At 38.4% G+C, this 12,329-nt stretch overlaps 1 protein-coding gene across 2 annotated transcripts in view; it reads right to left on the bottom strand.

The window, feature by feature from the left end:
* Positions 1-3,642: 3,642 nt before the first annotated feature.
* The window catches only part of LAMA4 (laminin subunit alpha 4), a 100,991-nt gene continuing 92,304 nt past the window's right edge, over positions 3,643-12,329 (bottom strand). For both annotated transcript variants that reach the window (XM_050315857.1, XM_050315858.1), the window contains exons 35-38: positions 11,353-11,483; positions 8,908-9,001; positions 7,805-7,924; positions 3,643-6,347 (exon numbers count right to left, since the gene is read on the bottom strand). In XM_050315857.1, coding sequence (XP_050171814.1) covers positions 6,202-6,347; positions 7,805-7,924; positions 8,908-9,001; positions 11,353-11,483 — 491 coding nt within the window. In that variant the 3' untranslated portion in view covers positions 3,643-6,201. The remainder of the gene's footprint in view (positions 6,348-7,804; positions 7,925-8,907; positions 9,002-11,352; positions 11,484-12,329) is intronic.

Below are 12,329 nucleotides of genomic sequence, written 5' to 3'. Positions count from 1 at the left end.
GCGGGCGCCCGGAAGCCGCGCCCCCTGAGTTCCTGCGGTGGAACGGCCCACCCGTTGCCTTGGCTGCGGGAGCCCGCCCCGAGTGGAACGTCCCATTAGTGAGCGCCGGGGGTGGTTAAGGCGATAGGGGAAGCTTGGAAATGGTGTTGCGAGGGTGAACCTGTGAGGGGGCTGCAGGCTGTCAGACGCAGGAGACTCAGCAGAGACCCAAAATGAACACTTTGTGTGGGAAAACAAGTAATCTACTCGCAGAATATCCCGAGTTGGAGATATTTCCGTACAGTACAGTTCATTACCTTCTGTGGCTAAAAATGGTGCGATAAGAAGCGTTTTATTTTCCCCAAATTGATAATTCGGGAATATGGTGTGAAATGCGCCTAACGATATGAAAATACAAATTAAAAATTAAGTAAAAAAGTGGTCATTAGGAAATGCTGTAATGTACCTTCCCATCAGGCTCGCACGTTATGTTTTATTTTAAGCTCAGTTTCGTATTTCGTGTGCTTATAATTTTCCACAGTGCAATTGGGAGGCGCTTTTGCCTATGTGTTGGACTTAAGGAATAAAAAAGGAAAGAATGAAGGATGTGGAGTTGCTATTGTCTCGGCACAGCAAGACCGGTCCACAACATAGCTCAGCTGCAAAATCATAGAACCGTTTAGGTTGGAAAAGACCTTTAAGATCGTGAAGTCCAACTGTTAATCCATCACTGCCAAATCCACCACTAAACCAGTAAAGAATGTGTGATACGCAAAGCAGTTGCTTGCAGAAAGCTGTCTTGTGACACAGATGGCATTTCTGCTTCCTGTGGGAGAACAAAAGCACTTCCATGCAACCCAGTTCATTAGGTTTTATGGCTAAAACTGTCCAACAGAATAGTATTTTTCCAAATATATTATTTCTAGTGCTGGTGTGCAAACAAAATTTGCTAAATGAAATTCTTAATCCTTTATTTGCTCCTGGACGTGATTTAGGATCCTGTAGAGATTAATTATAGGTCCACAGGAAAATAAAGTTAGAGCAAATAAAATATTGTACAATACAATCTAATAATGTATTGTGTACAAGAAATAGATACACAGACTAATTTTTTAAAAACATAATTGGAAGAGAAGAATCCGTCTATTAGAAATTAATATTATTCTTAAGAAAAAGTACTGAGTGGCCTGAGGTTACTCAAGCGTCATGTATGAAATTGTAAAGAACCAATAGGTTTAGTGTTATAGGCATGTTTAGCATGAAAAGGGTAATACTGTCACAAACACTTCTTTTATAAACTAGTAACCAGTGTAAAACTACATGAATATTAACCACGAAAGCAGGTGGTAATTTCTCTCTGGACAGTCTAGATGTAACCTATAGCTTAATTTTGTTCCCTGTGGTTATCTGAACTGGTTCAAACTTATAGTCTATATTCAATGGCAAACTGTTTCTATACTTCTTGCCTGCTGTCATGTCCTTAAAGTCTTCCCTTCACATGCCTTTTTGGTCTTATTTAGGCTAAAAGCAGTTCAACATTGCTTATAAGCATTCTGAAGTTTAATTTAAGGTCTTCAGAATCTCTTAAGAATAATGTATCTGGCTTACTTTTTTCTTGTGTAATTAGCTACACTTTCTACTTGTTCTTTCAGTTAGTTGTAGCTTTTGTGTTCCATGTCCCATCAAGATTCAGCTTAATGGGATTCACTGTATTGAACATGAGATTGCAGCAAGACACTGTGCTTTGACTCCCAGTATGCTATTAGGAGGTCTGTGCTGGCAAATATTAAGTGATTATTCTCCCTGAGCTTAGAAACACCGTGAATCAGAGATGTAATTGAGATTCATATTCATATGGGAATATTTTTTAGCTTCCAAAGGAGGTCCAAGGGCAGGAAGTTTATGTGTAACAGCCAGATTAGCTTGATGCATATGCTCAGAGGTTTAATGAAATAGTCAGCTCAACTATGCAAAAGAAATCATCACACGCTGACTTTCTGCTTTGTTGTAGATGAAGCCCTACTTCATCTACCATGTTATAAATGAGTGAATCTGTACAGGTCCACTCAGAGACTGTCTGTGTTAATTATTTAATCAACAGACTTATGTTAATGTGTGTTTCTTACCCTTAATTTCTCAGTAACTTTTTGTTGAAGGTGTTATACGGGAATGGTGTTCCACAGCTTTGGAACAAAAATTGAATAGTTGTATGAATAACCTACTATGTTAGTGAGAGCAAATGACTGAATCGGTGAATAACCCTAAAATCTGAACTGTAACAACAGCCAAAAATACATAACAAGTTAAATATATGTGCTGTGCTTTCAGCATCTTTTTAATAACAGTCATTTGACTATTTAGGCCACATGCTGCTGTAGGGAGAATACACTGCAATTCGAACTAATGCTATCCTTTGATTTATAGCAGCTCTTAGTTCACATATGAAGGTTTGTTGGTTTGTAGTTTTGTTTTCCTGTTTGTGTGTATGTGTGGGTTTTTTTTGGTTTTGGTGTTTTGTTTTTGGTTTTTGGGTTTTTGTTTGTTTTTGTTTGGGTTGTTGGGTTTTTGTTTTTGTTTTGGTTTTGTTTGGTGGGGTTTTTGTTTGTTTGGTTGGTTTGTTTTGACTTAGAATGGCTGGCTTTTGGGGAATTACTGTCAGGCCTGTAACGCTCCATCTTTAATTTTCCTGTCTAGGCTGTTGTCCATACTCTTGATCCTTGAAGAGAGGGGAGATCTCAGATATAAGAGATAGACGGGCCAGAGGTCCTATTTAAATACTCTATTTTGAAGCAGTTTGCTGAGTATTTAATCTTGAAGTTGGATTCTTTCTTACACAGCCATGCAGATGTCCAGTTTCAAAATATTCCATGATATAATAACAGTGCAGCTCTAGCCCTGACTTAGATAAAGGCTGCAACAACACTTACTAAAATGTTGAAGGTGGAAGAGAAAAATTATAATTTCTTAAGGTCAGTGCTTTATTTTTTGGTAGGTTTTCTGCAGAATTGAGATAGTTATGTTCATATTGAAACTGCAAATGGACAATCTGACAGTGTAGCTCAGAAAGTGGAGGTTTTTCCCAAATCTTTGGAGATGAAGGGTTTTGTACTTTGGAGCTATAATTTTTAAGATAGATACAGAAGACAAATTGAATTCTGGGAAGATTTCTGCTTAGGCAGTCACTTTCTCTTAAACACCAGCAGCTTTGAAATGAATGTGGAGGTGTGTGTAATATAATGCATCACATACAGACTTTCTTTGGTGCATATGAAATGGTAATTTCAAGGTCTATGTGGATGTTGGGGGCAGGGAAATTTGCATTATTTTCTGCTCTCTCCTGAGTCTGAAAGTATCCTCTGGTTCATAGTATTTTTCTTTGGAACCCTGTTTTGCAGAAAAACCCCTGCATCTCTGAGGTCTAGAAAGAAAAACTGAGGAAGATATCATCCACAAATACTGCTATGGTTGATTAGCTGGTGATATAGTAAAGAGAAGTAATTTGAATGGTAGCAGTTTATGAATTTTAATGTGGTTTTTATTCACATATACTGTTTTAGTGTATTTTTAGTTTTCCATATATAAAGTATGCAAAGGATTGATTAATCAGAAAAGTCATTCTTAAATGTAAATTCACAGAACAAAATCAAATCACATTGCAGCAAATATGGCTAAGAGAAATATTGTTTATTCACAGAGCTTGGATGTGGATATGAGAAGTATGCTTTGGTTTGAAGTAGGTGTAAGACAGAAAAACATTTCGAGTATGTGAGTACCATTTAACATACAATGCTCACTTAATACCAACATTCACTAAACTGTGATGCTCTTAGGGGGCACAGACATATGCTATTCCTGGCTATCTCTGCTTAGCAGCTGCAGGCAACCTCAAAAGGAATTTCAGTAATCCTTGTAACAAACCTATCTGAGCAGGGAATCTGCTGTTCTTTTCTCTCCAGCAGTAGGGTCATGGAGACCAGGGCCTGAGGAAGCTTAGCTCAGGCTGTGGTGTCATGAGCTTGACTGAGCCAATCTAACAACTCATTAGCACTGGAAAGGAGGGAGACTTCCTTTTTTACCCCTGCTCCCAGCTGCACTGGGATGACATCATGCATGGCCTCTGCTACCCAGTGGGAATCCAGCACACTGATCTGAGGACATTCCCCCTCAACACCAATAATAAAAAAAATCCCAAACCAAAAATCCCAAATGTTTTCTGTTCAGAGGCTGGGTAGTAGCTGGGAGCAGAAAAGAGTTGAGTAGGCGTAGTGGTTTTGGGATCCAAGACAAAGATGGCATTTGAAGACAGCTGGATTCTGGAGAGAACCATGCTGGATTCAGAGAGGCTGCAGAGGGATACTCTTAACTTCTTGCTTATGAACACTGTGCTATGGAGTGACAAAAAGAGAGGTCTGTACACCACTACGAGAAGGACGGGGCCTCCATAAGGAGTTGGAAAGGAAATCAGTCCATGAAGCACACTGCCTGAGGGTTCTAGGGAAGGGAAGGGGAGACGTGTTCAGGAGAAGGCAGGAGGAACAGGCATGGGGACTGAAAGTAAGAGCAGAGCTGACAAGGCTGATGAAAGGAGAGGCAGTGGCTGCTGGAGCCATGCTGTCTTCTCTTATCCACTTACCACCCAACACTGGACTCTAAAGACAAGTGGAGAGTCAGTGATGGGGTCCCAGCTGCTGGAGAGTTCCTGTGCCAGTGTATCCAGAGCTTACAGTTCTTTATCCAAAGTAAGCCAAGTCTGCTGCAATCTGTCAAAACCCTTTTCCCACTAGAGGTAAAGCAGTAGGGAAGCTGCTTACACATGTATCTTATCCTGGTGGTTCCTCCAGCTGTCCATAGATTCAAGATCTTTGGATTCCAGTTGTCACTTGTGTGTTTTCCAGATGAATTCCCTATCAGTTTTTAGTCTCTAGGGTGTTGTCCTTTATTTTTGCTTTTCATACTTTCCTGCTTTGCAGCTGGTCATCTTTTGAGTTGGTTCCAACAATAATTTTTGCAGCAATCATAAAACTTTCTGTCAGCAGTACTTTATTCTTAAAGAAAAGAAACCTAAATGGCTCTGATGCCTTTTATGTGATCACTGAAGAGACAAAGTTTTGTGTGACTTGTGTTCAAGCCTACTGTGAGTTAAACCCTTGCATTAACTTCCATCTACCTTCTATGGTTATAACATAGCTCAGATTTGCAGCCCTTTGCCTTCTGTTTACATCTTCCTGTTTCACTCCCAGTTCCTCTGCAGCATCATATCTTCCAGAGGAACAGGTTCTTTGTTTAAGTATTACTGCTATAAACTGAAGTCCTGCAGCAGTCTCACAAGGAATTGATGAATTTGTATGATAAGAGATTCAACTGAAATCCAACCATGATTCTACTTTCTATGCTTCATGTTTACTTGTATTACATTACTGCAGATGAAATCACAACGAGATTGTGAATTTAGTGCTGTGTTTCTATGTAAGTGCATTTAAAAATTCAGAGAAAAAACTCGGAATCTGGAATTTTGTCTCTCCCTTTCTATGTAAGGCAAGTATTACTCTAAAATTGCCCAGTTTAGGTAAATGATCAAATACGTAAAACATCTGTTTTAAAACGTATTCATCCTGTCTTCACTCTGTGCTAGAACAGATCTATGAAGTCTAGAAGTGGAATAAAAATGTAATTTTTCATTGTTTGTAAGCTTACATAATTAGTATACTCTCTGCTCCCCATTTTATTTGAGGAATATATAAATGAGTTGAATGGAAAATTAAAAATATACACTAAAATCTTTTAACAGTTATTTGTAATGTGAATCTATTATCTGGCTTTATTCTTTAAAGGGCATTAGCAGATGGTTTCCTGTGTAACAAAGGGTGACTGAGGTATGGAATGAAATGATGTAGAGATCTATCTTGAAAATAATATATTTAATACAACTTTGATTTCTTCTTTAATCCCACATTTTCATGTAACAGACTGTCTACACATGCACTATAAGAAATGGTAAAGCTCACTCTTGTGGTATAGTAAGAGAAGTGCAGAAGCAACAGCGCTTTATTCTTCAGTGATTTTTCTTTGCGTGTAAATATTAGAAGTGACCCTTAAGCATACTGCCTTCTGTAGATGTAGTTGTGATATTTTCATTCTTCTTCCCTTGCTGAACATGGTTACTTTTGTTCTGTTTTTCTTTCTGTGGTCTAAGGAACTTTACAGGATCAATGCAGTGCGCTATCAGGCTGCTGGACAGGTATTAATGCTCACAGCACCACTAACCAAAGCTGCTTTACTAAAACTCACTGGCTTTTCATCAATCATGAAGTTACGAATGCAGCCAATGAAGGAATTGCGTGTAGTCAGGCTCGTTGTTAGCAGAGACTCTGAAAGAAGCAGATTAAAAAAATTAAATAAATAAAAATTTAGAGCTCATGATGACCAAAATCATCAGTTTGGTGGCAGAATCTTTTAAATTTGCTGCTAGCTGCAGCTCTGCTGAATCTTCAGTGGGTCTTTTAAAACATCTGACTTATTGCCAGTGTCCTAGAAGACATTAGAGTAAGTATGGTCAGTTTTCTACAGTTAAGTAAAAGTCTTGGTAACACATTGTCAATAGAGAGGCAATTTGCATTTTTTGACAACTGCAATTTTCTTTTAAGTAATGGAGTAAATGAATCTCCATGTCTGTTTTTGTAATTAAACATTACATGTATTTTCATCTGTGTCTGATTTGTTAGTTTGCATCTAGTTTGCTGTACTTGTATGGTATTATTTAGTATTATATCTTGTTTGGTTTTGTGAAGTTCTATGTAAGATTTTTCTGTGCCAGGGTGATAATAGTGTTATAGAGCCAATGAATGGCATTGCTTTAGTATTCTATAATTAATGTAGAAATAGAAGGCTCTATTATGAAGCAGAACAGCATTTGCAATTACCCCTTTATATTACCTCTCTGGGAAGAGTTCTGTCCTAATAAAATTCCAGTTTGGATTTAAAGAGTGAAGAGGCATCTGTGCATAGGTTTTATTATTCCCCTTAGGCTCATTTTACCTCCTGGTAGTGTGGAATGGATGTGAACACCACACACTCAAGCCACTAATCCAAGATAAGCAATATAATGAATTTTGTAGTTAGAGCTGTTCATGATTGACATTCAAGGCACAGAGAAATAATGCTGCATGTTTTCAATGAGAAATATACAGGAGTTGACTTAAAAATTGAATCACGTAGTGTTGATTACAGTTTGTATATGAACCCCAACAGAGTAGCTCTGTCTGTTGAATAAGGGAAGTAAATGTAGTAATCTTGGCCCACGCTACACAGATGGTCTGTGAGTCACAAATACACATGAGCAGACATCTGTGCAATAGAAACAACTAGTCAGAAAAAGAATCTCCTTGTTTTGTCTTGTGTTAAAAGATGCCATTGCTTGAGGAACAGGAAAGAAGCCTACCAGCAACTAAACCTTGAGAGTCCAGTTACACTGACAGTGAGTTTCCAATCCCATAAATAAATAAATAGTTTCTTAAAAGAATAGTAAGGCCATACTCAATGGTAAAATAGAAAAAAAAAAGGATTTTTTTGTACCTGGCTGACTTATCTACTTAGTCCTTACTGACCCTCCAGCAGCTGTGAATGTTTTAATTTCAGTGCAGCAGCACTCTCTTTTCTCTGAGAACTTGAGACAGAACATTTCTGATCTGCTCTTGTGCCTTTAAATTTTACCAGGTTGTTCACGTGTTTTGTTCTTTTTTTGACATGAAAACTAAGTTTTTATGCTTTCTCTGGAAACGGTGTTGACATCTGAGAACAACATACCACAAAGCTGTGAAAAACATACCTGGTACACCTCCAATAAACACTGGCTCCCTGTGGTCAATTGCCTTTGGATTTAGTGGCCCTACCACGTGGTTGACTTCAGAGTCTACATCCAGCTGCACCACATTAGCATCTCTAATAACTGAAAGGAGAAGGAACAGGGATCAATGAGAAGTAGCACATGAGTTTTCTATGGCAGACAGGAGTTATCTGTTTGATCTGTTTAGTTCATTTAGTGTGTTAGATTGAGTGTGAGCCCTCAGTGACAGTATGTGGGCAGATTCTGGCACAGAGCAGGGCCAGTGGAAAATACAGTGTGGGAGCAAGGGTGCTTTTGAGTGGGGTTCTTGATTGCTGGTGGCTATGTCTAGGCTGTAGAGTATGAGCATACAATGGCTTGTGGCTTAGAAAACCTGTTTGCCAAATCATTCCCAACATGGGATGTAGTGGAATGCAGGGATGTTTCCATCTTGCTTGTGTGCCTGGGTTTCCTTCAGAAGGGAACCAGAATGCATGGGAAAAGGGTGCATACTCAGATCTCTTCTTGATGTGACAGCAGGAGACAGTATCTAGACAGGAAGGTAAAGGGGTTCAAAGTGCCTGGGGTTTAGAAGGACTTTTTTGACTTTCGAATCCAGGAAAGAAGGATGACTGTCTGGCACAGGGGCAAAATTCTGACTGTAAACATCTTGCTATTGAGAGCAAAAGGCTCCTTAGGTCTGTCTTGTTGTTTGACCTTTAAGGGCAGCATATACTTTTGCCTATTACATTCTACTGACTTATTTAACCTTTAATTGGGAAGGAAAGAATATCATCTGGTGTGTGACTTAGGAAAGGTTGCCAGCATTTCAGCTAGGCTGCATTGTGTTTTTTGAATGAGGAGCTTCCATCTTTGCTTCATATCTTCACAGGAACTTGTGCTCGTCCTCCCAGGAAGCTCTACAGTTCTACATCTGAGGGATGAATGAGACTGTGTCTTTCACACAAACTTGGGTCTTGACGGGTGAAAAAGAAGAACTAAAACTACAACCACATTCCCAGTGCTCTAGCCCACGGAGCTGCATATCTGAGGAGGGAGAAATGGGCTCTGTCGCCTTAATTAGGGGATGATCGCATTTTACTGACCTGCAATTCGATGCCACCTGCCATCACAGAGACTCTGTTTTAATGTCACTGAAGTTGAAAAATCCCTGATTCCATTATTCAGTTTCACAGTAACCTGTGGAAAATAATGTAATCATCACTGTAAATGCCCTCCTTTTATCTTTTTAACTTCAGTTATAATAATGCTGTATTCCTCACTCAAAATATGTCAAGTATCCAAGAGAAAGGAAAACATGATTTCAATAAATTCTTTGAAACACCTTTTTTAATCCACAATTCAGGTGGGGGTTTTGTTTGCTTGTTTGTTTTGTTTGTTTTATTTGTGTGGTTTTGTTTTTAATTATTGTTCAGATTCAATAGTTCTGAGAGATTTCTATTTTAATTCATGGAAGAGGTAAAAAAAAAATATTTAAAAATAACAGCTAATTTCGCTCATTTTCTAGTACATCTAGTCTATAATTTCCTGTGTGGTAAATAAGCGTTTAGAGTCATCAGATGATGTTTTGGCATTTTGCTAGCCACTTAATAGGGAAAACAGTAATGAAAAACTCAAGTATAAACAAACATAAAGGAATAGGTAGTGAATTTCAGAATGACTTTTAAGTTACTTTTTCAAGCTTACCAGTAAATCTCTGGCAGAGATAGAAAGTGAACCTTATTCTGAATTTTGCACCTCTGCTTTAGTTAATGGATTAGTATCTTTCTGCATGGAAATGTTCCAGCAGCAGCAGAGCAGTGTTGTGCCCCTACTGAGGGACAAGAGGTTCCCAGTGATGACTGCCGAACTCCAAACTCTGAGTCCAGCCACTCAGGCTTTTCAAACATCGAAGTTGCCCCTGATCATGCTGACACTGTGTTGACTGAAAATAATAGAATCATAGAATGGTTTGAATTGAAAGTGACCTTAAAGGTCATCTAGTTCCAACCCCCTGCCATGGGCAGGGACATCTTCCACTAGATCAGGTTGCTTGAAGCCCCATCCAACCTATCCTTGAACACTTCCACAGATTGGGCATCCACAGCTTCACTGGGCAATCTGTTCCAGTGCCTCATCAACCTCACAGTAAAGACTTTCTTCCTAATATCTAATCTAAACCTACTCTCAGTTTGAAGCCATTCCCACTTACCCTGCCACTACAGGCCCTCGTAAGTAGTCTCTTCCAAGGAAAGAACTTATATTTAATTCTAGAGGGTCTCTGTAACTAAGAAATTTTAAATATTTTTTTTTCCAGAAGGGCACCAGCAAACACAGTTGAAATGATCCTCATGTTCGCTTTTATCCACTCTTGAACAAAATATATAGATTAAAGCAAACAAAGAATCATGAGGGAAAGTGACTCCTTAATAAATCACCCAGACAAGCTGTACTGATAGAGATGTGTACATTTAAAATATGAATTGAAATTGCTGATCTTGTTTGTCCAGCAAAACTGTTTTCACAAAGCAAGTCTTTCATAATGCATACAAAGGGAACAGATAATTAATGCTAAAGAAACACAAATGCTTACTAGGAAGGTACTGGACTGCTGCAATGACAAGCAGGGAAGAACTGTTTTTCACAGTGAATTTTGTTTATGAATTGCATACACCTTATACAGGAGGTGAGGTTTGAAGCAAGAAGAGAAACAGCATCTTTTGATAGACCAACTGATACAGCTGGGAAAACCAAACAAGTTTCTGGACATCCAGACCTCCAGTTGGAACTTTACATAAGAAGTACTAGACTGGACCAGTTGTATACAGATTCAGCCTTTGAGTGTGGCATGATACACAGCAATGCAATGCACTTTTACAATTTCTTTGTTAGTTCACCAAGAGCTAGCTACAGGGGTAAGGATAAGCTTTATCTTACCTAGTTAGCTGTCAAAAGTTAGGAGCCTAACTGAAACACCTGTTGTTCCATCTATAACCAATATAGAAAAACAGGTTCTCTGAATAACAGCTTACTTAGTCACCTATATTAGACACCTGCTTTCACCATGTTCAACTATCCACTCAGTCACTCTGCTGTAGATTCCTGCTCTTGTAAGAGAGGTGACAGCATGTTTCCTCAGGTGTTGCGTTTCACACACATATATGTTAAAGGAAGAAGAGACTGAGTGCAACTCAGACTTCTCTTTTAACAAACAGGAAATTAAAATTCATCAGCAGTTACCTTACTTGCGACATTTTTAACGTGGGGATGAAAGAGCAGCACCAAAGAGTCAGTGCTTTTGCTTCTTTTCAACTGCTCATGAAATATTTATAGTTTGTGTCAGTAAAGTGATCTGATCTTGTCTTAGGTGTTATCTTTTGTATTTTAAAAGAAATGCCTGGATTCCCTAATATAAGCAGTTATTATATCTAGGAGAGAAATAAGAATCAATTAATGGCAAATTTGTAAGACAGAATCTGCATGTAGCAAAGCCCAAGTAGGTGGAAGAGAAATCAGTCAAAGCAGGGGAGGAAATATGACCTTCATTATACCTGTCCATTTCTCATGTGCATATTCAAGTACTCTCCATTCACACTGTGACCGTGCAGTAGAATTCCTGAGCTGCTTCGGGGACGTATTTCAAAAACAACTTCAAATTTCAGGCCTAAACTGAAGGATTCATCTGTGAGGTAAAAAGAATAATATTGTTTTTGTGCTGAGTTAGTGATGAAACTGGACATTTATTCAAAGTCAAAATAGAAAATCAAACCCAGAGTGGAACTTACTTGTCCTTAAAACTATTGAAATGTGAGATAGCATGGTGTGCTCTCAATGACCCATTTCAAGTTTTATTTTGTTTGTGTTTGTTTGGAATACTAATGAAGGTTTATTTATTGTTTCTCATTATTTAAAAAATGTATTTTTAAAAAAATTTCTTAGCAACGAAATGGACAACAGGAAGTAAATGATCTGTATTTTTTGGCAGTTTCTTACTGTGCAATTTGCTGGACATTTAGCAGTCATTTTTGAGTGAGTGGGAATCCACTTGAGCTTTGATGATTCAGAAGGAGAAACTCCCTTTTTCAATCTGGTGGCAGACCAGGGAGCAAATGAGAAACACTGTCTGATTCTTGGTGTTGCCGATGAATTGGGTTGTGCACTTTCTTTTCTTGTTCAGATCACAGACTATGTGACCAAATCACCCTCATAAAACACTTCCTGGAACACAGCAGGCCTAAATGATAAAAAAGATGTGTTTTCTCATGCTGTTCTGCATTAAACATGCAGAAAGCATTTCTGTAGGATTTTTTAATTACACGTTGTTTTATTAATTAAAATACTGAAGGGGTGACCATTTGCTAATGTACTTGTCTTAGCCACATTGACTTCTACAGTAATTTTTACTATATTATAATCGGTTCCCTTGTGAAATTATTCTAATTATTTGAAATACATACACACAGATGTGTTTGTGTTAAGTTTCATAGTGACATTGGCACCTGCCAACATCAGCTGCCTACCAGAATAA

Source organism: Myiozetetes cayanensis, unplaced genomic scaffold (assembly GCF_022539395.1).
Source record: "Myiozetetes cayanensis isolate MyiCay16 unplaced genomic scaffold, myiCay2020 scf2-11, whole genome shotgun sequence".
Lineage (NCBI taxonomy): Eukaryota > Metazoa > Chordata > Aves > Passeriformes > Tyrannidae > Myiozetetes > Myiozetetes cayanensis.
Note: the sequence above shows the minus strand (reverse complement) of the source record. Positions and strands in the feature narration are given on the sequence as shown.